Source organism: Parasteatoda tepidariorum, chromosome 11, assembly GCF_982258835.1.
Source record: "Parasteatoda tepidariorum strain Cologne lab strain chromosome 11, Ptep-v5.0, whole genome shotgun sequence".
Taxonomy (NCBI): Eukaryota; Metazoa; Arthropoda; class Arachnida; order Araneae; family Theridiidae; genus Parasteatoda; species Parasteatoda tepidariorum.
The window spans coordinates 13,581,914-13,606,018 of NC_141765.1; the positions used below are offsets into that span (position 1 = coordinate 13,581,914).

At 28.6% G+C, this 24,105-nt stretch overlaps 1 protein-coding gene across 6 annotated transcripts in view; it reads left to right on the plus strand.

Moving 5' to 3' along the window:
* The window catches only part of Tmtc4 (Transmembrane O-mannosyltransferase targeting cadherins 4), a 56,126-nt gene extending 33,120 nt beyond the window's left edge, over positions 1-23,006 (plus strand). For 4 of the 6 annotated variants that reach the window (XM_016062119.5, XM_016062121.5, XM_016062122.5 and 1 more), the window contains 6 exons: positions 2,120-2,199; positions 2,271-2,378; positions 4,511-4,652; positions 12,262-12,376; positions 17,209-17,391; positions 22,736-23,006. In XM_016062119.5, the coding sequence (XP_015917605.2) occupies positions 2,120-2,199; positions 2,271-2,378; positions 4,511-4,652; positions 12,262-12,376; positions 17,209-17,391; positions 22,736-22,869 (762 nt within the window). In that variant the 3' untranslated portion in view covers positions 22,870-23,006. The remainder of the gene's footprint in view (positions 1-2,119; positions 2,200-2,270; positions 2,379-4,510; positions 4,653-12,261; positions 12,377-17,208; positions 17,392-22,735) is intronic. The other 2 variants (XR_006226715.3, XR_011638238.2) reach the window with 1 other exon arrangement.
* The last annotated feature ends 1,099 nt before the right edge of the window (positions 23,007-24,105 follow it).

The window sequence follows — 24,105 nt, forward strand, 5'->3', positions numbered from 1 at the left end:
TTAAAATATGCACAAATTTTGGTATTGCTGAAAAAAGTGTTCACCTTTCTCAAAACTACAAACCTCTTTCTTGTGCATAATAAATAAATAAAATAAAATTCCTGCATCAATGATAGTCTAATTATTAACATTTGGTCTTATTAGATATATATTTATTATGTTAAAAGTGAAATGCCTTTAAAACAGTGAAAATTATTAACCCGCTATTAAATTTTTTAAAAAAAAAAACTTGTCAGTGTGAGTTACATTTAATTGCCTTCTCTTGTGAACTATTTGCAAGTTAGTAGCTTTGCTAATACATATATTTTTTAATAAGTTGGTGCATATTTTGAAGCAAAAGCTTGTCTTTAAACTGTCGTGATTTTGTTATGTCTATGTTTTTTGTTTTCTAGCTTCTTTTTTATAATAGGAATAACTTTTAGGAAAGATATAAAACAATTACCACTAGTGATGAAGCTTAATCTTCTGAGAAATTCTAAATTTTTAAAAAGTTTGTTTGATCTGTGAATCTGTTTTGATTGTCAGTGCCTCTTAAGTCAATGTTTGATTTTTTATAAGTCCATTGTCCTTTTTAAAAAATAAGTGAGCCATTTTTATGTTCCTGCTTAATCCTTACATATGATCATATATGAAAAAGCAATGTTTAACTGTTATTTTGAAACAATATTAATGCACTTCTGTTAAGATTTATTGATACTAATTTTTATTTTAATAAACATCCTGTAAGCTTAAAAATAAAATTTGACAAAATTACTATTATTGAAGTGATATTTTTTTCATCTAGAATTTGCTTTATTAAGAAAAATAAGCATAAAACTATTTTAATGAAGCTTTTGACTTGAGCATATCTCACACACAAACAAAAATTCTTGCTAATTCAGGGCCGGATTAACCTATAGGCACACTAGGCACGTGCCTAGGGCCTACGAAAAACTTGGGAGAAAAAAATTTGTTGACATAAATAATTTAGCTTTAAAAACAACAAGTGTATTTTGCACAAAATTATGAAGATACAAATAAAAATATAATATTTTTCAGTAATAAATTATTTTCAGAATCTTATGATCTAATATATATAACTTTTTTGGATTCAACGAAATCTTGTATTATGCTGTCTAATTCCAAACTACGCAAAATGTCGTATTCAATAGGCATAAGTGCAAGCGATGCCAAGCGATCTTGATTCATTGTTGAACGCAAATAATTTTTTATCAATTTTAATCTGGAGAAAGATCTTTCTCCTTCTGCATTTGATCCAAGAATCGACAAATATATTCTTAATGCAATGTGAACGTTAGGAAAAGTATTCACAAGTTTATCTTTAATTTGAGCCTTCAATATTTCTTGTGCAGATTTCTGTTCATATAAATTTGAAAATAGTAAAAATTCATCTAAAAAGTTTTTCTCTAAATCGGATGAGTAAATTTTCTCCAAATTTTGCGCTTTTAGTTTAATCTCAGATTCTGACAAATTTTTGTGTAATTTCCTTGTAATTCGGGTTCGATAAAACATCGATTAATGACACTTTTTGGTCGATCCAGAAAACTGGGAAATTCAGATATCCGGGATAGCGATGGTCCCGAGCATCCCAGATAATTGGTTCTCTACTGTATAATTATTTCTTGTAATTAATCTCACTATCAATTTCACTGTTTTCTTTGCTGGTTTGTTGTTGTATTGTTGACGTGAAGTGTTTACATAGTTATCGATCGAACTAATCATAATGGTATTATCGATATCAACTGCAATATCGGCAGTATGTCGGTATTGCAGATAAAGTTCAATAAGCAAATTCGTAAATTAAAATCCATATTAATAAAAATGTTTAAAAAAAATATGCAAGAAAATTTTAGCATATATTTTGAAAAGAGGGGAGGAGTGGGGGAAGGAGGGAAGGGCCCAAAAACAGCTATGCCTAGGGCCTAGGAAGGTATAATCCGGCTCTGTGCTAATTGGATAATCAGTTTATCAAATATTGTATCAGTCTTCACAAAATATTTAATTTTAAAATATTGGCACATAAAGTCTTACATGTATGAGCAATTATTTTAAATTTTTATTATATTTAGTGAAAAATTCCATCTTTTTGTTCCAAGATTAGTTATAGATGTTTTTTTAGGTCCATTACAACATAGCTAAAAATGCTGCTGATAAAGGTGATAAAGAAACTGCCATTATAGGATACAAAGAAGCAATCAGGTTATTACTTGTTTTCATTTTTCGACTTACAATTTTAAAAAGAAATAATGTAAATATTGTATGTTTTTTAGATTAAATCCTCTTTATGATCAAGCAATGAACAATCTTGCAAACATATTGAAGGATCAAGGAGAATTGATTGAAGCTGAAGAGTTGTTAATTTCTGCTATAAAAATAAGGTGATTTCTTTTTAAATTTTTTTGTTTAAAATTTAAGCAGAACAAAATGGTTCTTGTAGAGACAAGATATTCAAGTTATCCATTTTATAATAAACATTTATTTTAACACATTATTTGTTTAAGGAACTAGTAGCATACTTTGAGACTGCTACTGCCCCTTATTAAAAAAAAGAAAAAAAGCAGGAGAAAACTTCTTTAGACAACCAGTTTCATTTTACATTTATTTTACTTAATATATTCATCTGTGTTTCATTCCAAAGTTCTTTCATTTTGTTTAAAATATTTTTATATTTATACATACAATAGACATGTCTGGTGGTATATATAATCGATTTAGGAAAGAAAGGCTAGCATTTACAAACATTGAAGTTTAACTCATGGTGTTCTGATGATCTATACTTTGAAACCTGATTTTTTTCTTTTTACTAAAATAATTTAGTAACAAGAAATTTTTCATGCAAGATGCAGACCATAATTTCCAGGACTGATCTAATGAGTCCAGAAAATATGTAAATTTCATACCCATTCTATATATTTCAAAGCTAGGTCCATCTGATGTAATTCACTTCTGTAATTGGCTGCAAAAGTTTCAGAAACAAGTGTTTAAAGTCCTCTTTTGGAATACTCTTCAATTCTGATGTTGGGGTTTTCTTAATGACTCCAACATCCTTAAATCTTGATCTTTCAGCAATTTTTTTCTGTTTCAGAAACATACAGAGGAGTATGGTGAATAAGATGTCAAAGTCAGTAAGAAAACACCCAATGCCAGAATTGAAGAACTTTCCAAACGAGGGTTTTTAAGTTGTTAACTGAAACTTTTACAGCTTAGTGTAGAATTGCATAAAGCTGAGGTTACATAGAAATAGGTATGTAATTCACATATTTTCGGGAGTTATTAGATCTGTCCTGGAAATTAATGGCTGCACCCTGCATGTTACTTACATGTTCTAAGGCAAGCCGCACTGTTCTTACAAGATTTTTATCTCTCCCATTTGCATTTTGTCTTTATACTATTTTCGGGAGCCACAAAGGGTTAAGTCTGTGGTGGTTGTGTATTTTCCGATTTTCACTTAATACTGATAATGTGAAATTAGAGTAATGCTGAGAGTAAAGTCCGTGTTGAATTTTTGCCTTCCCACCTCCGCAATCAGCATGCAAAATACATTATTTCATGGATTAAAAGAAATGCTGCTAAAAGCACCACGGCATTGTGGAGCTACAGAGTGATGAATTTTTGTTGGCAAAAGTCAACAATGGCAAAATAAATGAAGTGTAAGATACTCAATTGTTTACATCATGTTTAAAGAAAGCACTTTTCTATGGCAAAACGCGAAATTGAACAAAATCAAATAGCTCCTAAGAAATCAAATTTTAAACATATGACATTTTTAAATTTGAAGTTTTGATATTGCTGAAACTATTCAACCGATTTCATTCAAGTTTTATATTTCCTTGTATAAAATTACATTCTTTAAAATGATTTAAAAATTTATACACCTTATTATGCAAAATTTTTTGGAATTTTCAATAGAAAATAATAAATAATTCAATTGACTTTTTTGCATGAAAATTTTCTTTTGATAAAAACGTTCGATTCAACTCAATAAATATTACAAATGTGACTAAAAAAAAGTAAAATTATGAATTTTAAACTTTCGACCTCTCTCCTGACGAGTTTATTGAGATATTTCCTAGATTAAAACTACCTACCATATTTTGAGGATCAGAAATCCAAATCCATCAAAAAAGGGTGTGTTTATTCGGAAAAAGTATTTATTTATTTTTTTTGTGTCTGATTTTATAACTTAAAATATTATTTGTATTAATTTGCATCTCGAACCATTAAAATAAAGTCGATATGATATACGTTAAATTCTGATGATTATATGATAAGTTATTCTGAGTAGTCTTTTAAAATATAGAATAAGCTGATAATTTTTTATTATATCAAATTTTTCTTGAAAGTCTAATTCTTTTAACAAATAGAGAAGCCAATTATTGAAAATAGAAGTTTAGGAGAGAGAAATTTTGAAGTGACTTAAAATTGCTTCTGATTGTTGAATAGATATTTGAAGTTGTGTTGTGACGCACATTCATAGTTAATCTTTTTTATTTTACCATTTTTATTTTAGGCCTGATTTTGCTGCTGCATGGATGAATCTTGGTATTGTTCAATCAAGTTTAAAAAAGATGAATAATGCAAAAAAGAGTTACCTGATGGCTTTACAGTTTCGAAAAAGATATCCAGATTGTTACTACAACTTAGGAAATCTAGTGAGATTGAAACTTTAAATTCAATCTATTATGAAGTAAAAATGTCTTATAAACAGAGCTAGTTGGTAGAATCATTTACTATAAAATACCTATAAAAATAATTTTGATGAAAATCGACAAAATGTAGAGTTAGGCTAATAAATGGTACAAAAGAAACAATGCAAATTGTTGTTTTAAAAAAATTGACTTTGTTTGATTGGGCATAGTTAAATATGAATCACAGAAAATGAAATAAAAATAATTGTATCGAAAGAAAGTAAATATAAGCTTTAATTAGTAACTCTAACTTACCTTCCACAGCATTCTTTATTTTAAATATTGGTTTGATTGCAGCCTTTGCAAATAGGTGAAAAAATAAAAATGCAGTGATAAAAAAAAAATTACTGAGGCCGAAATATTTCATGCAAAGAAAGTTTATTTATTTACATTGATCAGAATTCGAAAATCCATCAAATGAAATATCAGAGTCATGTTCCAAAATAAGGTCAACACACTCATCATTAGTTCATCACTTATATCATTGTATATTGATCTGACATTAACTTCTTCTAATTTGGGGGAAAAAGGGCCATCTGCACTTCCATCTAATGCATTGGAAATACTACAACACTCCCAAATGGCCGATACAAAACTAATCACATCTTGCCAAGTTAGCCTTTTAATATTCCTGGCGAAGGTCTTTTGTTTTTTCCCATTATCTTCTCGGAGCACTTTTAAAAGACTCCATCCATGAAATATCTGTTGACTGCAGAAGGCTTGTGCACCCTGCTAGAATTAAAACTATATCTATGTGCAGACTTTTTCAGAAAAACTTAAGATCCTATGAATCGAGGCTTGATCCAAGATAATTAATCTCCGAATATTTTCAATCTGACTTCAAAACCTTGCTAGCCAACTTTAAATAGGGTTACCAGATATCCATTCAGTGACAGAGCAGGTAACCTTAACCCTGTCTAGTATTTTTAGCTCTTTCTGCACATGAGGTGGGGTGTGTCCAGTTGGTTCTTTTTAAAATCACAAATGCAGGGAGTTTATGTCTGGATGCAGTCACCCCTAGTGCGTCTGTAAGCCCTTTACAATTCAAATTTTTCTTCTCCCTTTAGAAGATTTCTTCGAAAGGATCGCTCCCTTTTACTTCATATCTTTCTTCCATTCAATTCCACCCCTTGCTATTCACAAATGTGAAAATGAAAAAAATTGGAAAAGTATGACAACCAAAGCTGACGTCGTCAGGGGGTACCAACTTCAGATGTCATAAATGCAAAACTTTTTCTATCGAGAAAGCAAGACAAAACTATCAAAATTGCCTTCTCTGTACCCCCAAAGTTTTGCCAAAGTCCAGGAAAAGAATGTAAAATATACAATAAAACACGGAAGAATGCAATATAAAATACACTTTAAAATACAGAAGCATATACAGTAGAATAAAAACAAGACAAATACAAAATAAAAGTAAGAGCTAAACCTTACTTGAAAAATAAAAAATCCAATAACTAAGTATCCCAAACCGACTGCAAACCACAACTGAAATAAACATAAAGACAGTACGTCCCCTATCCCTTGCTATTCACATTTCTTTTCCCCCTTTAGGACACCTCTAATAGTGACACCCACTCCTTTTTACTGTCTTTTCCATTCAATTCTTCCATCCCTACCCTACTTTAAAATTTTCCCTTTTCTTGCCAACAAGCGTACATACCATTCAATGCAACCTTGATCTACATGCAGCTGGGAGAAGGCGTTTACTAAAAACAGAGGATCGCTTCCCCTCTCTTCCCACTCAGACTTTATAGACACCTACCCTTTTGTTAGCAATCTTCAATTCAGATTGATTAATCCTCTTCCTTCCCCCTCTCATTGCTTGTTTATGGTATAACATTAATTCTTTACCCTAAACATCAAGATAACTATTTTTTAGAAGTAAATTAATAAAGAAATTTCCAATAAAAGACCTTTTATACTGGGTAGTAGGGAAGGGCACTTTTTTTGGTTCTGATTACCAATCTATATTTGTGTGGAACTTCTTTGAGCTACTGAAGTCTAGACGTTTTATCGTTATTTATAGTATTTCTTTTTTGTCAGCAGTGTTATTTTAATTAATTGTTCAGAGTTTTAGTTAAGATTTGTATTATTTTGCCTTTCAGTTTAACGAGTCTCTTTTATTCAAATTAAATACATATCTAAAACTTATAATAAAATTAATAATAGTTATGAAATTGATCTTATAAAAAAAAAAATTCATCTTATATCATAAGACTTATAAGTATGGAATAATAAACAGTTTTGAATAGAAATATTTTTATTTAAAGTTTAAAATTTTTTGAGGAATTTATATTCTCAATTTATGTTGATGTATATGTAAATTTTTGAAATACAAATGAAATTGCGGTAACTTAAATGGTAAATAAAAATGTTATTAATTGATTCTGAAAATATCAGGAAATTTGTTTTTGTCTGGAGTGAGATAACTCTAGATCTAGCTTACAGAAGAGAGGCTAGAACCATATTGATACTAGTCAATGAAAAGGAAAAATAACCCTTTGTTCTAAACAAAAGTATTTTATGTGTGAAATCATATAACAGGATACTCCTCAGCATTGTATGCAAAAAATTTTATTTGGTGTCAAAATTAATGACCATATTCACCACATTTTGAGAGCTGAAAGACTTTTTTTTTTCCTTTCTGCAAATTACTCGTCCACATTATTGAAGGGATCAATTTCATTGAACTTGCACCGTGTAATAGGTAATCTCAAACCAAATATCTTAAGATTGTTTAACTCCCACTTAGGAAATGCTTTATTTTTCAAATGATTTTTATGTTTTTTTTTAAGTGCCACTTTTAAATTCAGAAAACTTTGAAAAACAGTTAAACATAATGACTGAATTGGTTCACTTATGTTATGTTAGTATTGCCATATTCTCTATATCTGTTATGTCACTAGTAAATAACCATCAAATCACCTTGAATAACTTAAGATTTGAACATCAGATTTTCACACATAAATATGCAATATTAGTGAATTGATAGCGTCACCTCGTACATGATAATAGGTTAAGACAATAATTTGCGTTACAAAATGGAATGCAAAATATCACTTCTTTAAATAGACATTACTATAAATACTATTAGATAGTAACCACAATCTAGAAATATGGTTCCAATAGCTTAGTCAGGAGACTTGTTGGAAAATTAAGCCTTCATTAATTTGTTTTTTAAGTTTTGTGTTTTTTATCTTATTGATAATGAAGTGCCTAATAAGTTTAATACCCTTTTATAAAATTTGTCTTTAAGCTTTTGTGTACAAAAAAATTTTTAATAACTGTTAATTATTGATTAAACAATTTAATTTTCATAGCTTGAAACAAATTCAATTGATTAAGAATTACATTGTTAAAAATATAAAAAATTATTATTTACAAAATTTTTTTCATCAAAGTCATTTTTGTGTAGGAAACAATTGAAAACGGTCTATCATATAAATATATAGCTGCTGAATCTCTTGTTTATCGTGGGAGATAATTGATAACATATATACTTTCATATTTTTATCTTTCTTTGACAAAGTTGAATTTTTTTACTACCACTACAAATAATTTAAACAAGTGTACAAAAGTTTCAACTATTTATTCTTTAATATTATTTAAAAAACAGCAGCTATGCAATTAGCTCCAATTATAGGGAAAATATGTTCTAAAGATCAGATTTAAAATTTATGAATGCTCTTCTGACTAAGAAATTGAAATATTTTACAGATTTTCCTATTCCTCTATATTTTGAGGAATTTGTCGGAAAAAAAAAAGCAAAAAATGTGTATTTTTGTTTCATTTTATGACTTAAATTATCTCCTACATAAATTAATATATCAAAGACCCTCAAAAATTTAAAAAAAAACTTTCAAATTATTTTTAACTTTAAACTGATGTGTATGAACAACTAATGGCTATTTTGCTTTAAATCCTCTAGATATTTATTTAAATGCCATGTGTGTTGAATATTAAACTCTGTTTTTAATAAACTTAAAACTAATAGTATTTACTAATTTAGGAGATGAAAATTCACTCTCTGCTTTCTTGTTATTTTTACCAGACTTCTGTTATGTGATCAAAAAATTTATACATCACGGACATGAAACATTTTTGAACTATGGCGTCATTTTACCACAGTACATGAAACTCATTTTTTTTCTTATGTTATATGAATAAATGCTTAATGCCCAGAATTAGTGTTCTAGCAAAGGTAATGAATATTACAATTTATCCGTAATTATGACAGTTTTATAGTCAAAATTATCTTCCGGTTGAGAATTACACATTTTGAAAATTTTGCTAATAATCTGATTAAAATAGTTTTTTCCCCCTTAACTACCATAAGTTATGAAATTTTGTTCTTTTCAATTAATCTATGAACAATTTTTTTCTACTTTGTAAATAATTCTAAAAACATTAAATGATAATGATTTAATAGAAACAAGAAATTTTTAAAAAAGAAAAGAAATCTCATTTTTCTCCCTTCCAACAATCTATTTTTAGACTTATCGAGTTAAAGGGTAAAAGAGGTTGCTAGTAAGTGCTTCAATAGATCGATTGTGATTACTTTATTTAATTTTTTTTGAGTGAGGTTTGCTGTTTACATAGTAAGATTTTTTTTTTTTGTTTACACATGAATAAAAATTAAAATAGAAATGTTAGAAGTGCTTTCAAAAGTTGTTAAAAAATGACACAAAAAGTTTATGAATAGGATTCACTGTCCATACTTTTTTGGCATGCAGCTATTAAAATGAGAAGGACAGTTACACACATATATTTAAAGATTAAAAAAAAAATATGAAGATCCCATTAATACCTCATATCATTAAAGTAGCCCTTTTTCATTGAGTTGTTATGCTTTTAAATTAAAGTTTAAGATTCATTAAAGCTTCTGGAATTAATGATGCTGTCTATTCTAATTTTAGTTTTATTGCTAGTCTCACATAGCAATGTTTCAGCAAAAAAAGTTTAAAATTTAGTGATGAAAAATTAAACTCATTTTTGCCCAACTCTTAAGAACTTAAACTTAATCTTTGCATTTTATAGAAAAACAAAAGAACATAAACTCAAATCTGAAATGCTGAAAATAATTGTATTAGTAAATATTGTAAAAATGTTTCAAATGAAAGATGCTCAAAAGGCAATAAAGGCTAATTGTAATTTTACTCAAGACTAGTAATCAATTTAATTTTATAATCAAGTATATATGTTGTAGTTTTTTATTATAAGTACTTATAAAAAATAAACTACTGTTACTTTTTTTTATGAATTCATGTATTATATCAAAATACAAAAAATCTTTCAATGAAAATCTTAAAACTTGAGGCTTTGTAAATACACAAAAGGGCGACCTTTGTGCTTAAACAATCGCCTACCAATAAACCTTCCAAAGAACTTTCTAACAATTTGGTCATTTTACCCTATTTTCCGAAAATAAGTCGGCAAGTTGCTAATATCCTAAAGAAGTTTGATTTTAATATTATTTTCAGTCCCATTAATAAGATAAAATTTTCTAATCTCAAACAGCCCATTGATAGTCAAAATAACTGGGGTATATACCAAATTAATTGCCAATGCGGCCTTTCATATATTGGCCAAACTAAGCGTGCCTTAAAGTGCCGTGTCAAGGAACATGAAGCTTATGTCAAAAAACAAGAATTTAAACGCTCATCTATTGCCCAACATTGTTGGGACTCTAATCATAATTTTAATTTTTCCTCTTCTAAAGTCATTCAAAATTGTTCTTCAATATTTGATTTAGATTTCTCTTAGATTTTTTCTTAGATGTCTTATCATATTTTCAAAAATTCCAAACTGTTGGTCAATGACCTATCAAGTGTTCCTTATATTTCTCCTGTTTGGAAATCTATGATTAAACCTAACTAACCCCCCATCCTTTTTGTTTCCTTGCTTCCTATTCGTCGTCATTCATTCACCCTTCCCTCCTATTGGCCGTTGCTCTAAACCCTCTTGTGACGTCATCTTTCTATATATATTTCTCTGTTCTCTTATTGTTTTCTGTTGCACTGATGAAGGTTGCCCTTTGAGCATCCGAAACAGCTGTCTGCTTTTCATATATTTTTTGTGCTCTTAAACTTTGTTTTACCTTACTTTGAGGCTTTGTGTTTTATAAATTTTTGCATTATATAGATCATTTCACATATCTTTCAGCTTACTTTCTAGACATTGCTATCTCAGTATGAGTCAGATTAATCTGAATAAGAATTAAAATAGTTTTTAGATACAAATAATTTAAACCCCATAAATATGCTTTTAATTTTTTATTTACAGAAAAAATTTGAAGTTTTCTGAAGCATTCGAACTAAGAAACAAATTTATCAATTTTGTATTGCTCAGCTTTTGAATTTATAACCTTTTATGTTAACAAATAATTTTTAAAAAATAATGTAAAAAGTCATTAGTTCTTGTTTAGTTACAGAAATTTCTTAAATGCAATTTTTAATGTTTACACCAGTAAAGTTAATATGGTTTATGCAGACTTGCGGTTTATAGAATTTGGTTACATAAATATTCTAATGTATTACATACCTATACAGAATTGGATATTCGCTTACTTATGTCACTTCTCTGGTTACCTTGGTATTATTCCAGTAAAAATCTGTTTCTTGAGGAGGTATCCAGTTTTTTTTAATAGAATCAGCTCTTGTGTGAGAATAGTTGAAGTTATTGTGATTTTTTTCATCCTATACATTATTAAGCTGTGTATACACCTTAAAATCGTGCTAATTTGAATTCTGTAATTTCCACTGTTTATTTCTGTGTTATTGTACTTCTTATTATCGAAAGCTGGTTTGGAAAGTTGGCACCTTTGTTCTCAGTTTCAAAATGTGCGAATTGCCATAAATCTGATAGTTAATAAAAAGAATAATAATGTGGTATATTAAAAAAATAAGATTTTAAAAACCTTGTGAAAATCCATTGCTATAACTGGCCAAAAATCGACTGTCAAAATCTTTCAGATTTGCGATATGATTGGGCTAATAGCATTTTAAAAAGTGATTATTCAAGTGTGCTTTTCCAAATTTATGGAACTCAATAAAATCTCCACAACATAAATTACCACAATATCCCATTAAAACTTGAAGATCGTTAAAACCACATGAAAATTCAAAGCAATTTCTGAAAAAATGATTTTCAAAACCACAAAGATTTACAATTTAATCATCACTAATTGAGTGTTTTGAAAAAGTTATTGTTGAAATGCACAATGTGTTAAAGCATCAAGATTTTAAAAAAATCAAAAGAATGTGAATATCCTTTATAATACCTTTTGAGTTCGTGATCAATAAAAATTCTTAGATTTACGATAGATTCTTGGCTAATTGAATACCTACCTCAAAGGATTATTTAGATTAGAACTTAGGTCACTGTTAAATGAACGTGTCAGTGAGTAGCTCAGAAAATATTGTTTTTTGTAGTAAGTTGTAAATATGTTAATGTAGCTATTAATAAGAAGAGTGTGGCAAAAAGTAAAAAATACATAGTTGACTTCCTTTAATGGGAGCGCCGAGTTTTCTTTTATTTCAGTTGGTTTGAATGTAAATTTCTTTTGCTTTAGTACTTAGAACAGAAGCAGTATGATGAGGCTTACAGAGCATGGCGAAATGCTACTGCTATGCAGCCCACTCATTTAGTTGCTTGGAATAATATGATAATAATGTTAGACAGTATAGGTAAGTGATATAAAATGTTCTTATAAATTTTTAACTTAATTATAATGTAACAAGGTGTTCAAACAAAAAATATAGGGGTGTCCCCAAACAATGAATAGTTTGTTCTGTAGACCTATATTGTATATAAATACAGTGAAACTTCAGTTTGTCAGACACTCTTGGGACCGAAAATATTGTCTGCTTTTGAGAATTGTAAGGTTACTGAAAAGGTACACTAACAACAAAAGCTAACACCATAAATTGTTTTTAGAATAATTAAAATGATATAAAAATAATTGAATAATCTATAATAACTATTTACATTGGGTAATATTTATTGAAACTTAACAAAATTATATTACTTACAGTACTAAGAGAATAAATGACAAATCTTTATAGAAATATATTTTGTTTGCCTTTGTCTTAAATTTATCCAGGTGAAAAGAAAGATGTGATAGAATTGTTTTAAGTGGCTGCGCTTCACCATATCTTTATGGTACATTTTCAAATCATTTTACATTTTTATCATTTTGGATGGATAAAACTGTGTCAGTAGCTCAATAGAAGTTTGAGCATCACATAAAATTTTTACTTTTGGCTCTCTTTTAGAAAGCATCAAATGAGTTCAAATTTCTTCTTTTTCTCTCTCGGTTTCAATAAATTGGTTTATACACCCTAACGCCTCCTCATTGCTTGGTAGGGAGCTGCGCAATACCTCCTTGAAGATAAACCATATGTGTTGCATAGAAGAAAAAAAGAATGTGGCAATACCAACTTCTAAAGGCCTGGTTTCTTAGGACAGGACGCCGTCATTTGTAAATCAGCGCTAACCTCTGATTGGTCCATTTGTGAGTTTGATAGTATACGTCATCGAACGCTCATCTTGAACTACAATGGCCGTCCAACTCAACTGCAGTTGGATTACAACGTGACGTTAACCACGGAAGCAATGGCGGACATCCAACAACACATTGAAATCAGCAAAGATTTTGATTTTGACATTAAACATAGCTTCATTAAATATAGCACTCTTCATTTAGCTCAGCTATAATGTGTTTTTTCTTGGACAAAGTCCTTATTTGTTCACTAAAACACTGGTCGACTATAACAAAATCAATACAAATTCAAAATAAATATTTGTTTACGTTATTAACACATGCGCAATGAGAGATAATGTCTGCGTTGGATCGACTGCTAATGCTGAGCTAACAAAAAAGTATTTTTTTGGCGTCAGCTCTATGTCAACTTTCCGCTGACGCCCAGATAAGACGCTAGTTCTAAGAAACCAAGTCTTGAGCTAACAAACCAGTATTCTGTTGGCGTCAGCGGGAAGTTGACGTCCCGCTGACGCCCAGATAAGGCGCTTGTCCTAAAAAACCAGACCTTATGGCTCAGGGTCCTATGGAATTGTATTCACAATGATAATTTGTCAAGGGTCTGAATTAATATTTGATTTATGTGAATGCCTCTATGACTAGATTTCTGTTCTCTTTTAAACCTGCTGCGTTAATTACAGTGATCAAAGCAATTAGAAGAAGGAAGAAAGTTTCAGTGGGGAAGGAGAACTGAAAGCATTTAATTTGTCATTTCCTCATTTAAAATCTCATAATTTGTGTCTTCCAGATGAAAAGATCAAAGAATGCTGCAGTCCAAAATATATCACATCAACAGTTTCATTTTTTCTCATTCCTTTGCAAAGATAAAGGAAAACAATAGGAAAATAATTTATTCTTTAGTAGCATAGTTATTTTCCGTTATAGATAAGCAATATAAACAATATTTTTAGCTATAAATAAGGCAAAAATTTGTACGCTTCAAAAATGGTGGTAATATGCCTTTTTTTTTCTTTCGAGTTTCAAGCAGAAATAGTTCTGTATTTTTTTTTTTCAAATTAGAAAAAGTGTCTAGTTGAAAATAATGTTTTGTTGCACAGATAACTGTCTGTGTCCATTTACAGGAGTATCCGATTTATAGAAAGGTAACATAATGGTTTATTCATAGAAGATTTGCAAGAAAATTTAAAAAATTTCATAACGAGAAGCATTTGTTTTGTAGGAGTGTCCATGAGGTGAGGTTTCACTGCGTATGTTTAAATAAATATATGTGATAATATTCTGCTATTATAGAATTGTTCACATTAATATTGTTTATAATCTGATTGAAAGAGGAAACAAACAAATACAGATTCTATTAATATGAATAGCAAGAATTATGAAGAGTTCAGTCAGAAAAAGCATCAAAATTCTTGAAATTTATATTATGAAGAAAAAAAATTAAGAAAAATTTTTTTGCTAATTTTTTTGGTGTGCATTTCTTTCAGAAATTTTTGTTGTAACCCATCTCTGTAAGTTCTCCTTTTATTTGCCTAATTCCAATTTCTACCTTTTTATTCCTTAAATATGCAATAAAATTTTTTATAACTTAGGAAACTACGAAGGATTTTATCATGGTTTGATGCCCTATAAATGTTCAAAAATTATTTTTCTGAATTCAACTTTCTTCTCCAATGTCTTGTAACAGATTGTAGAAGAATAATGCCTTTCATTATTGTTGTTTTTTTGTGTTGGAAATATTGGCACAGTATTTAAAGGATTATCAGCATATGTTCCTGGGCAAAACTTTTCATTCTTCTAGTTTAAAACTTTATCTCAAGTCAGTCTTAAAACCTTTTACATAAGTCAGTCTTCGTGTTTAGTACATCCGTTTTTATGGCATCACTTAAAGAGAAGCCCATTAAAACTTCCAAAAAATAGTATAGAGAATTGTAAAGGAGGAGTTTTGAAAGAATTAAATAAAGAACTGCAGGCAAACTCAAATTTAATGAAATTCACTAAAACGAAGCAAGGTATTCACTGCCAAACTATTAAATCATGTTTGAAATATGATTAAAAAAAATAATCTGGTATGAAAAAAGTTATTTGAATCTCTTTAAGTAATACCAAAGAAATTGTTCACTTTCACAAAATTGTAATAGCACTCCTTTTATCTCTTTCATAAGGTTTATCTTTTGTTTTATTTTATTATGTCTTTATTTTTGTGATGAATATATTATTTATTAATGGTTAATCTCATCCTTAATGTATATTGCTACTTGTGCTGAATTCTGCTGAATTTTTCTTTTTTTTTGTATCTCTGCTGCTTTCATCCCTGGTCTTAGTACATAACTATTGAATCAAATTGCTACACTTTTTAATCTTTTTACAATGGATGGTTGTAGTATGGATAGTGCATTGGTTTTCAAGCATAAATTTACTCTTTGTCTATTTGAGAAACCAATAAAATGTGTGGCATGGCCTCTAGTGAATCGGAATAAAGGCACTAAGTGAATTTTTTTTTATAATTAACTAAAATGTTGTAAAAAATTTTTATTTTAATTTATTAAAAATGTATGCAAAACCTTATAAAATGATGTAAGCCTGCTGCCATATCCCTGGTAATGTTTAAAGGTTAGCTTAGCTGCAAACATAAATAGAATTTTCTGATGTGTAAATAGGAATAAGTCTAAAATTTTACTTTTATACATTAGAACTTTATAACTTCTAAATTCTTCATTCTACTCACTTTGTTTTGATCTGATTCAATTTAACTTAAAAAATACTCAAGGTAAAATGCTTTATTTGTCAATGTCAAACGGGTAAATAGAATAATTACAAAATTGTACTTTTTATTCATGAAAACTTTTACTACTTTTTAACTATTAGCCCTATTGATTTGGGTTTGGTTTCATTTGATTTAGCGTAAATGTACAACAGTAACGATATCTATTGTTTAGGATAAAAATGCCCCTTCTGATTTAACCCCCTCAGTAAATTAACTGGAATTTTCAGAAGTCATTTCCTTTCTTTGTTCTCTATAGGGAGTGAATTCTTTGATAAGATATTATCTGTAGTCAACCTGCACTTTTTTGTTTTAGTTACATTTCTGCAGATTATTTTTTAGTTCGAAATTCAAAATATCTTTGTGAGCATAAAAGGAGCAATTTTTCCCTAAATCCTAATGGTAAATATTTATCTTACCCTTAAAAACATCAAAAAAAATTTTTTTTACTCATTTTCAGTCAATGAAACTTAAATAAAATTATTAAAGATGCAAAATAATTTAAATAGTTTTTTCATTGTAGTTTGATTTTTTTTTCTTAGTTTTTCTTTACGGAATTTCCTAAATCTAGTTTAATAAATCTGATTTAAAACAAGATTTATGTTTAATAAAAAAGGGTTGTGCTTGCTTTGCTTCTCAAATTTCTTGATATGCCTATTGTACTGACAAAAAAAAGTAGAAAATATCATGTAATATTCAGTTCCTTTTTTTATTCCAAGTTTGATGCAACAGGTTTTTATTTTGAATGAATTATCAATAAATAAATTTTTTCTGCCATATTTTGCCTTATATAATTATCACTATTACTAGCAGATATGATAAAATAAGATAATTGTTCTGGTTTAAAAAAATTTTAAACACAATTATGAAATTGCTTTATATTTCTTGATATTTTTTTTTTTCATTTAAGTTTTAATTTCTTTATAATCAATAGGAAATGTTAATTATAAGGTATATAAATATTTACACATTATAAGCTACATAATTTTATAAGGCATATTACAAACCTTGAACAAAATAGTTAAATATCTTCCCAAAAATGCACACTTAAAAGTTAGTCTTAAAAAAAAATCTAGTAGAATGTGAAAGATTAAATTTGCGTCTGATTATCTGGCAGCAATACTTTCTCATAAATTTGTTAATAGCTAGTTTTCTATGTTTTCCTGTCTGTTAAAAATGAAATTATCCATTTCATCTCTTTTTTTTTTCTAGATGTAAAGAAGCAATAAATAAATAGAAAACTTTTTCCATTTTAGGGGCCTTATCAAAAGCTGAAATGGTTGCTTATGAAGCTTTACAATATTTGCCAACCGAAGCATCATTGTATTTCAACTTAGCTAACACTCTTGGAAAAGCTGGAAAGTACACAGAGTCTGAAAAGTATTTTTTAAAAGCCTTGCAATTAAATGAGAACAATCCGACATATCATATAAATTTAGGTATAGTATTACTTTCCTTACTTATTTTTAACTATTTTTTTTAGGAAGGAGAGATAAAAATTTATCTTGCGTAATTTATTTTTGAGCTTTTTTTATAATATTTTCGTTACATTTTTGAAGTTACTTTTTGTTACAAGAAGAAATATTGAAATTATGCAGTTTTATTTTTTAAATAAGTTATTTTCAGTTTAAAATAAAATTTGAAAATCTGAATCTCTGTAATGCGCTGTCACATGCATGAGTTATAAGAGCTAGTTTTTGTTCATTATTTATTTTACTGGTAAAATTATTATAATTGGTTTCATTCAATAATTTAATAATATGAGATAAAAACAAGAATTCATAATTTTTGAAACATTCTTCTGTTTTACAACTACTTAGCTTTATGTTGAACTCCCTGGATTAAGGCTTTGGTTTAATGTAGCATTGATTGAATGTATTTTTGTAGTCTTTATAGAAATTGAACTTTAATGCAAGCTAGAATCTCTTATTAATAAACCAGAAAAGTCTATGCTCAGTTGGATGATTAATACAACTATCTGCCATTTGATCTGAAAATCATGGTATATGCATGCAGTGTTGTTTTCAGATTTTAATTGAGTATTAATCCTAGACTATTGCCAATAGCTCCTTTAACATTATTACTTTGATTTTTCCAAAACAGAATTGTTCTCAACAAACTTTCCTAACAAAATTGGAAATTTGTAATTTTGGCTATATTTTATATTGTAAAAACACTGCTATAAAGTACTGGTACAAACATTCTGATTCTGTTAAAAAAATTACCAATATTATTCAAACATGTACATGAACACTTAAAAAATAATTCCTGGCTTCTAAAATTACCTATTATTTTGTAGAAAATGTCATTGCAGATTTCAAAATAATAGGGGAAAATCAAATTATTTATCAATATAGTTAGTAGTGTAACTCTGAGCAGTTTTCAGATAGCTTAAATTTACATATGTAGTAATTTCTGGTATTTAAGCTGCAGTCTGTCTGTGTTTAAAAGTTCAATTCTCACGCTATGCAGCCTATTTGAAGAATTCATTTACAGTAATTCTGTAAATAGGCTACACCGCCGTACTGGCCGCACCCGCAAAAAACATCACTAAAAATTTAAATTTTAATCTTATAGGCCGCACTTTTTTCGATCGATCATCGATTTTCATCAAATATCACATGCGTGAAAATACACATAAAAAATAATAATTTTTAAAACATAAACTCTATACTTAGAAAACAGTTATTGATAAAAAAAATTTATGCATACTCATTATATTATCATCATTTTTATGTATACTTATCATAAAAAGAAAGAATTGAGAATGATACTTACTTACAGAAGAAACATGTATAACCAATTAAAATCATAAGTTGAGGATGTGCCTGATAAAAAAGAAACTAATCACAAAATAAATCAGCATTTATTTAGACTTTTCAAATATTTTTGAGCATATATCTATTCAAAACCATCGAAATCTGATTCTTCACTGCCTGAAATTTGGCACTTAATCTGATCTTTTTTTCTTAGAAGACATTTTTATTAATAGGAGGGGGAAAAAATCAGTAAAATTCTCTTTTTATTTGAATTTTATTCTGTTGAAGTAAGTAACTTTATTTTATCTTTTAAAAGTTAAAAAAAAAAAAACATGAAAAAAAATCTGTATCAAAGGAAACATCTGTTTCTAAAGCAGTTTAAAATAAAGTCAAAGGGAAAAGTAAAAACATCTGCATTTCCAATGAACAAAATAAAGAAATGCAAGTTGGAAGAAACTGATGAATCAATCTTGACAGCTGTGCAAGTGCTCTACTCATTTCTCCCCACAATTCCCCCTCCAGTTTGACCATAAATTAGCCACACCCTTTTGAAATTGAAACTACCAAGTGGGATACAAAATGAATTCTATCCCTTTTGAGGCTTTTTTTATTCGATGTAAATCAATCTGTTTTGGTTTTTTATTAGTTATTAACTTTTTTTTTGTTAATTGATAGCTAGTTTTTTTTTAAATCGTATTTAGTTGTTAGCTTGTTTTTTTTTAATCATTATTAGTTGTTAGCTTATGAAAAATATATATTGTTATTTCTATAATATAGATAATTATTTTAATTAATGAAATTTCTTAAGATGGGACATTTTTAAATTCACCTCCTCATAATCTACGATCAAAACTTAACTAAATACATTGTAATGAATTAATTTTCGGAAATTAACGGTTTAATTGAATTATCGTAATATATGGCGCCATATTGGAATTTCCGAAAGATATCCGAAATTCGGCAAATTCATTTAAAATAATAAGAAAGAAAAACTTTTTCAGAGTAAACATTACTAATTAGGTTCGTTATTTCGTAAAATTTTCGGTAAACATCTGTTTTTGAATAAATCCACCATGATCAAAAAATTCTCACGTGTGGATAAACAAATTCTATGTATAGGCCGCATCGGCGAAAGGCCGCGCATCGCGACAGCCAAACTTTTAAACACTTATAGGCCGCTGCCTATTTACCAAAAATTACTGTACCTCAAGCCACGCGTGATAATTTTGCGATCACAGTGGATTTATTTAAAATCAGATTTTTACAGAAAATTTTACGAACCAATTCCGTAATGTTTGCTCTGAAAACGTTTTTGTTTTTTTTTTTTAAATTAAAATATGGGGTGATGAAATATATATAATTTTTATTAAAATATGGGGTCAATTGACAAAAACCGTATGATGTCATCTACAAATGGGATTACAAATTCCAATTTGTAACTTAAGAATTAACTATTGGGTTGTTCGGAAAGTAATTTCGTTTTTTTTCGGGGGAAATGAAAGATAATTTTCGTATAATAAATAAATATATTTTATTAAATTATATATTGGCCATTCTGGTCCAACACCTTTTGCCATCTTTCTGGCAGTAGCAGGATTCCACGTTCATAAAATGTTTGGTCTTCACTGGCAAAAAACTGATCCAGGTGATTTCTGACTTCATTTGAAGTAAAGGTTTTACAGTCCAAAAAATTTTGCAGTCACCGGAACAAATAATAATCCGAAGACGCCAGACCTGGAGAATTGGTGGGTGTGGCAGTGTATCCCATTCAAGCTGTAAAAGCTTTTGTCAAGTGACCAAACTTGTATGAGGTCTCGCATTTTCTTGGTGGAGCCGTATACCTTTTCTGTTGATTAAATCTGGACTTTTCTGTTGAAGTGCATCATTCAGTTTGTCCAGCTGACGACAGTAGACTTCCTAATAAATTGTTTTGTTATCCGGTAAAAGCTAAAAAAAAAAAAAAAACTATTCTTTTAAGATCCCACCAAACAGACAGCATTACCTTTTTTTGATGGATATTGGCTTTCGAAATGCTTTGAGCTAGTTAATCTCTTTTGCTCCATGATCTCTTGAGTTTGACATTGTTATAGACAACCAATTTTTCGTCCCTAGTAATGATGCGCTTACATTTGAGAAGCGAATCACAGACGTCAATGCGACAACACAAATTTCTCTCCGTGAGAACATGGGGAATCCATATATCGAGCGTCGAGGTTGAACCCTGGCCTTTCAAGTGGTCATAAACAGTTGAATTCGATAAATTTAACCTCTCACCGATCCCACGTGTTGTTATTCGCCAATTTGCATCAACTAATGCCTTTATCAGCTTCAACCAGCCTTCCAGAACGTGGTGCATCTTCTACATCAAAATTGCTGGATCGAAATTTTGCAAACCAGTTCTGGCACTGGCGTACTGTCAACACATTTTCTCCATACGCATCGGTTAACTTCTTTCTGGCATGAACAGCATTTTTACCTTTTTTATAGTAAAAAAGTAAAATATGTCGAAAATGCTGCTTATTGCTCTCCATATTTAAAAGGGCACCAACCAAAAACTACTGCGTAGAATTAATTGAACTTTTTCACACACAAGCCTCGCTATATCAGCTCTCAAAACATATAATGATAATGCGGCTTAAGTGTAAAGTTGGAGTCGAAAAAATACAATTAAATCCTTCGTCAGAAAAACGAAATTACTTTCCAAACAACCCGATAGTATGCTATATTATTTACTCTTTTCTCCTCATTTATACTTTCTTTAAAAATAATTTATTTCTAAATTGACACAGAACTAAAAAATAAAATCTATTCTAAGTATTGATCCGAATATCCAATTGATCCAAAGCTGAGACGTTGCCTCTTTGTATGAAAAATGAATCCATAAATACAAATATTGACTTTTTTAACAGATTCTGACAATGAAAATGACAAAATTGATAATGTTAACTTAAAATTGGATCTAAATACATTTGAATTATTTAAGTCTGAAGGATTTTAGTAAAGGATTTTTTAATGTTTATTGTATAATTATGTATTTTTTCATAAAAATAAGTTAATATAAAATTGCTTGTAATTTTTTTTAACATATATTACTTCCTATTCATTATTAAATGCTCATAATCTTTTTATTAAATGTTTCGTTTTTAAATGCAGATTAATTTATCACCTATTCCTACTTTACCCTTGTAGCACAGAACAATATGTCAGCTCAGATTATAAGCTGTCATTTTTTCTTCGCATCCAAAAATGGCGCTAATGAATATATGAATATGCCAAAAAATATGATAAGTTGAAATTAAAAGAAGCAAATTTTATTTTGTAAAATTTAAATGTTAATGTTTTTATAAATTAAATTCCAAAATCAGAAAAACATTTTAATGTAGGCAAAAATCTGGTGTCCTAAATGATTCTTTTTTCTAAAGTCACTACAAAAAGAGTATATTTAAAGGGTGACTGTTTTGTCAACATCCGATTTCCTTTTAACATAGATATAAGTATTAACCATTAAAAATAATAAATCCTGACAAAACTATTTGTGTTTTTTTCTCAGAATAACAGTTACCTATTTTGTTGAAAATGCTGAATCTAAATCTGTGAAGAAAAAAAAAAAAAAAAAAAAAACAGTAATGAAAGAATATCCATTTTTGTTTGTTTTAGTTACTTATCAAAATGTCAACCCTGAAATTTATAAAGAGACTCAAAACAATAGAAGCTATTTTATTAAACTTCCACAAAATTTAATATATCTTTTTAAAGCCTTATTTGTGAGAAAATGAGTTGCAAGTTAGGAAATAACTAAATTGTTAACGTTTTTTATATAGTTATGCCAAATCAATCTCTAGACTACTCTCACACTAAAGTTATATTATTGGATCATTAGTTAGTTTTTTTTTTTTTTTTTTTTTTTGAAGAAAAAAGAATGTACATTTTTATAAAATTTGTAAATTATTTTCAACTTGCTTTTTTGAATCAATCGAGTGTGCAAGACTTTTTGGCTTGTATTGATGATGTAATTCTTTTTAAGGTGTACTTTACCATCGTTGGAAAAAATATCATCTTGCAGAGAAGTCTTACAAAAGAGCTCTTGAAATAAAACCAGACATGAAAAGTGCCAGTGACAATCTACGACTACTTCATAAAACTTTCAACTTTGTGTGATTGTTTCATTTGAACTGAAAATGCCATTGCGCTCCAGTTTTTTACATACCATATATGATCTGAGAAAAAGGGGCTCAAAAATTTTGCCTAATAAAATCATACTTGTTTTGTAATAAAAATACAGGTTTTAACAGCAACCATTGGCGTCGTCAGATAAAATTTCTTGTGGGGGACCATACTTAGACTTTTATTTTTCAAGTTTTTAGTTCATATATATATATATATATATATATATACGTTCAAAATGTAGAGAAAACAAGGGAGAAATTACAGAACAATGAAAAATAATAAGAAATTGGAAGAAAAAAAAATCTGGAAAGAAAAGGACAAAAATTTTTAAAAAAATCCGGAAAAATAAAAGATAGTCTTTTCCTCAGCTCACACAATTATATCCACAAAAAAGAGTGCTTTCTAATATTGTATCAATAAGTTTTCTTAATTTTCTTCGTGTTTTTTGTATTTATTATGCTATATATATATAAATTGATAAAAGTAACTTTTTCTTAATGTAGATAAAACAGGAAAATATTATGTTTCACAATCCCATCAAGATCTTTTACTACAATTACTGAAATTCAATGCAAAGCATAATTATGAAAACTGAAACATCTTGATTCTATGATGTTGAGTGTTCCGTACTGTATGTCCTTATATATAATTTTGGAATCATCTTTAAGAATGCAGTTTAAAAAATATATACAAATTAGGGATCGCAAACTATCATTTAAGAGCGAGAAAAAACAATATGAAAATCTTAAGAATCACTATTAAGACATACGGAATCAAAGCTTTGATTGCCGAATTAAGTTTAGAGTGTCTTTCAATTCCTCTATGTTTTTTCAGCAACTACACATACATTTCTAATCTCATCTTCTCAATTGATGATTGATCATGTTTTGATTTTCTTTTTCCCAACTTCAGTATTAATTTGGGATCGTTTTTTTTCCCACTTCATTTGTGACAAGAACTCAAGAAATTTATCTAATAGTTTTTTCGGAACATCCTATACACAATTCTATTAAAGAGTACTATTAAGTGAGCAGAGAATTTCAAATCAATTGCAGTATCTCTAATAAAATAGAACATGAAGTACCGACTGAGTAAAAACTTTCAGACAAGAGAAAACATATAAGAAAATCAAAAAATACAATTTAAATTCATTTTATTTAGTTCTTAAAGTATATTATTAAGAAATAACTCGTCAAACAAGATTTATAATTAAATAGTTTTCAGAAA